General features: G+C 36.4%; 1 protein-coding gene across 1 annotated transcript in view; it reads left to right on the top strand.

The window, feature by feature from the left end:
• The window catches only part of RWDD1 (RWD domain containing 1), a 23779-nt gene extending 21011 nt beyond the window's left edge, over positions 1-2768 (top strand). The window contains 1 exon segment of the mRNA XM_017855462.1: positions 32-2768. Within this exon segment, the coding sequence (XP_017710951.1) occupies positions 32-153 (122 nt within the window). The 3' untranslated portion in view covers positions 154-2768.
• Positions 2769-4405: the final 1637 nt, after the last annotated feature.

The raw sequence follows: 4405 nt of genomic DNA, 5'->3' as shown, positions 1-4405 counted from the left end.
GGGGTTTTTTTTTTTTTTTTTTTTTTTGAAGCTGGAAACAACGTGGAGGTAGATGAGTCTTTGTTCCAAGAAATGGATGACTTGGAGCTGGAGGATGATGAAGATGATCCAGACTATAATCCTGCTGACCCAGAGAGTGACTCAGCTGACTAATGAACTGTCCCCATCTGCAGAGAGGCTTGACTGCCACAGCATCTGTGGCTATCCTCAGAGGGTTTTGTTTTCCTTTCTTTTTTTCTAAGAAAAAATTATTTTCAGGAGAATATTCTTCTGATAGCTTTCATCATTGAACTTAATAAACTGACCTTAAAATTTCAAATATAAAATGTTCAAGGCTTCTTACTGGTGAGCACAAGGTTACATATTTAAAATCACCTAATATTGAGAGAGATCCTGCCTATAACACCAAGACTTGAAGGTAGGCTGGTGCTGTGCACATGAGCGAGTTTATACACAGGAAATTGGAGTAACTTGGAATTTCTATGCTGGAGACTGTGGCTACTTCTGGATTTCAAGCGTTGTCTTTTATGTGAAGTGTGAGAAAACTGAGGTGACTAGCACATTAAACCATCTAGATTCTAGCCTCCAGGCACACTAAATTTAAGTCTTCACAAAACCAGGAGGCCCATATTATGATCAGGAATAAAATGAAGTTTAGCCTTCGTTTTGGTCCATTTTGTATTGCCATAAAGGAATATCTGAGGCTGGGTAATTTATAAAGAAAAAGATTTATTTGGCTCACAATTCTGGATGGCCAGGAAGTTCAAGATCGGGTATCTGCACCTGGTGAAGGCCTCAGGCTGCTTCCACTCATGGTAGAAGGGGAAGGGACACTATGTGTGTAGAGATCACATGGCCAGAGAGTGAGGGTGGAAGTGCCAGGTTTTTTGTTGTTGTTTTGTTTTACAACTAGCTTTGGTGGGAACTAGTAAAGTGAGAACTCCCTTACCTGTGCTCCCCGCAGGAAGGCATTAGTCTATTTATGAGGGATCTACCTGCCATAACCCAAACACCCCACTAGCCCGCATCTCCCAACACCACCACACTGGGGATTAAATTTCAGTGTGGGATTTGGAGAGGACAAATATCCAAACCATAGCAGTCTTACAGTACTTAAATTAGAATCATTTGTGGAGTTTCTAAAAGGTATGCATTCCTGGGCCCCTCTCAGGTTAGATTTACGAACACTGATCCCCAATCTGAATTTTAAAACAGCAAAATCTCATACTAGTTCTACAGATGATTCGGATAGACAATCTGGATTAAGAACCACTGTCCTGTAGTTGTGAAGTCTATGTATTTTGGTATTTTCTTTACCTTTTCTCTAATTAACCAATCTGAAGGAGTTTGAATTTTGGTGGTTGTACATTGTCTGCAAGAGAAACACATTAACATCTATGCACATAGAGTTCTTTGTAGTAATTTCGGATGATTTACTCGGTGGCTCCAGGTAGGAAAGCCAGGCTTCATGCAAGTTATTCAGTCACTACAGTTTTGGAGGACTGACTCTTAACCCCAACAGGCAATCACTTGTGCTATTTTAAATTTATGAAGCTATTATAAAGAGCTGCCTCCAGTAAAAAATACATATGCCACATACCCACAGACAGCAATATTAATAATTTATTATTGGAGTTAGACCTTATAATCAAAAAGCAAATGATTTAAGATAAAATTACTTTTCAAAGAATCTTCACGTCAAGCTTGATCCCAGACCAATAGAATGGGATAACAACAGGAATGTTCAGGATTTCTATACAGGGAGAAATCCAAAAGTTTGTCCTATGTGAGATTTTGCTTTTCCCACATGTTTGAAGCTGATCAGCAGATACATAAGAACCTGGAAGAAGCTGCTAAATTAAGGTTAAAAAAAAAAAAAAAAAAGCAATTGTTAGCAATGTGGTGCTGAAATCAAGACTTAACTTTGAAGTGTCAAGAATGATACCCCATGCCCCATCCCCTTCATGTGATTTTTAAGAATTAGCTTTATATATTTCTCCAGGTATTAAAGTGGATGTCCACCTTTGCCATTTCAGAACCTAAAGGCAGAATCTAACGGTAAAATGAAGACAACCTCGTTAGTTCTAATAACTCAGATATTTTCATCTAGAGTAAATATTTACCATTGGCTTTGTATTCTGGGAATTAGCCCAAGACTATGCTGCTCAAATGGGTGCAAATATACTCTCAGGTTGCAATAGCATGACTAGTAGTATTTGAAGCAATAATTGTTCCATCTTGGATTATCGGTTTTGCTCTTTGGCAAAGTTTTTGTTTTTCTATTTGTGCCAGTTGTATTAAAATGTTACTAGGTTAAAAACAAACAGATATATTTATTCACTACTGTATCCCTGTAATAATGCCTGGCATGCAGGAGGCCCCTAATATTTGTTGAATGAATGAATTATAGAATAGAGTACAAAATTAATTCTAATGTATTTTAAAGTAAAGCATGATAGTTCAAAGAAATGTTCTATTTGCCATCTACAACTTGGAATAATGTTCCTAGATCCTGCTTCATGCACTTTTGCCAGCAGAGGTGGATGCCTTCGGGAAAAAGTTGGATAAATGCTGATCTAAGGCAACACATCTAAATGGTTATGTGAACATTTCCCAGTTGAGGTAAAACTAAGAGGAATGATAATAACATCTCATCAATTTAAAGGATGAGTTCACTGATTGTACTGTCATACTCCAGAGATACATGTGCCAAGAAGCAAAGAGATACACTCTTGTATTCCAGAAAAACGATGATTTGTAAGTGTTCAGTATTTGTGTTATTTGTGTGGCAGCCCTTTTAGGTGTAATGAAGTGTAACAGAAAAGTAAGTGAACTACTTCAAATAGTTCTCAATGTTTGTCTTTCAGAGGACATACGAGTCAGGCAGCAAAAGTTGGAGCCATTGTATGATTGTGTGTCAAAATGAGAGTCACACACTTCAAGACCTATAGGGACTAATTTTAGAAGAAGACTCTTCAGAACAGATGACACATGAAATGTGAGTTTATGTAAACATGTAGATTTGAGTAGCATTAGTTTGTTTTCTGTTTAGGAACTGTATCAAGGTGACAAAGATGAAAGAATGCTGCCGGAAAGGTATATCATTAAATTTTCAGGCTTCCATTGGTGAATTTTCAAGTAACCTTTCACTTAAGTTACTTGTATCAGAGGATGGATGACGGGGTCATTTAAATTGTTGGACAAAGTCATGAAAGGATTTTAAAATTTTGTCATAAAATAGACAATGATGTTTTAATTTTACATCTAAAATGAATTTGCATTATCCTGTGTTAGTGGCTGAATCTCAACTCAGTTCTCATTTTTTAGTTCAACTTTTAACCTTATTTTCATTGACACCATGGACAGCACAGCAAAAAAAAAAAAAAATACACAATTTTCCTTTTCTGTTATTGATTTGGAATGATCACTTTAAAAGAGCCATCAAATACACCTACATGTTGAGCCACTCTTTATTATTAAGGTGAAAAGTTCATTTCAGTTAAGGTATTTGAGTGCTATTATGTGCCAGCCTTTCTTTGCGTTAATGTTTTTTTTTCCTCCCCTCCATAAAGTGAAGAAAAAAAATTAGCCATGAGTTTTAATATTCTGGTCAGCACCTTATCCATTTGTAGCCACACCAACAAATTTATTCTGTGATAGACCAAACTTACAAAGTCACTGCAATTTCAGCAAGCCCCATTCCCAGCATGAGTGCTGTCCACGGTCCTGAACCATCAATGCTAAATAGTATTTAGTTGTTGATCTTCATCCTGTCGTGCAGCTACATATTCCAGGAATACTGAACCAAGTGAGGAGAAAGATAGCAGTGAGTTGCCGCAAAGGAGGTGAGGAGAGGGGAGAGAGAGCAAGTGAGAAAAGAGAGACTAGTGGTGATGTTTTAAATAATTGAAGTAAAAAAGAGAGAGACAGAAGAGGTTCTACCCAGTCCACCAAAGCTTTTAATTTCCTTACATAATTAACATGATGAATTTTAAATAATTATTCTATTTAGTTTTGTTTTCCACCTTTTGGCCATTTCTACTACATATTTACTTATTTAAAAAAATACTTGCTAGACCTTCCTCTTATGGCTACTGCCTATCTCTACCTTTGCAGCTGTTCTCCTTTAAAGAATAATCTCCATTAGTTTTCTTGACTTCTTCATCTCCCTGCACAAAGATGAAGGGTATTTAGCTCTGAAAATCCTTTACTGTTGAATATTTAGATTGTTTTCAATTTTTACATAATGAACAATGCATCATGGGATTATTGGCTGCAAATAAATAGGAAACGTAAAAGAAGTTTTAAGTTTAAATTTTTTTTAAAAAAAGCTAAACACAAAATATTTGCCAAAGATAAAGGGTTGCAAAGCTACCTTATGATGCACTCTTATACCAATACTAAA

This window comes from Rhinopithecus bieti, unplaced genomic scaffold (genome assembly GCF_001698545.2).
Source record: "Rhinopithecus bieti isolate Rb0 unplaced genomic scaffold, ASM169854v2 scaffold_41207, whole genome shotgun sequence".
Classification (NCBI taxonomy): domain Eukaryota; kingdom Metazoa; phylum Chordata; class Mammalia; order Primates; family Cercopithecidae; genus Rhinopithecus; species Rhinopithecus bieti.
Note: the sequence above shows the minus strand (reverse complement) of the source record. Positions and strands in the feature narration are given on the sequence as shown.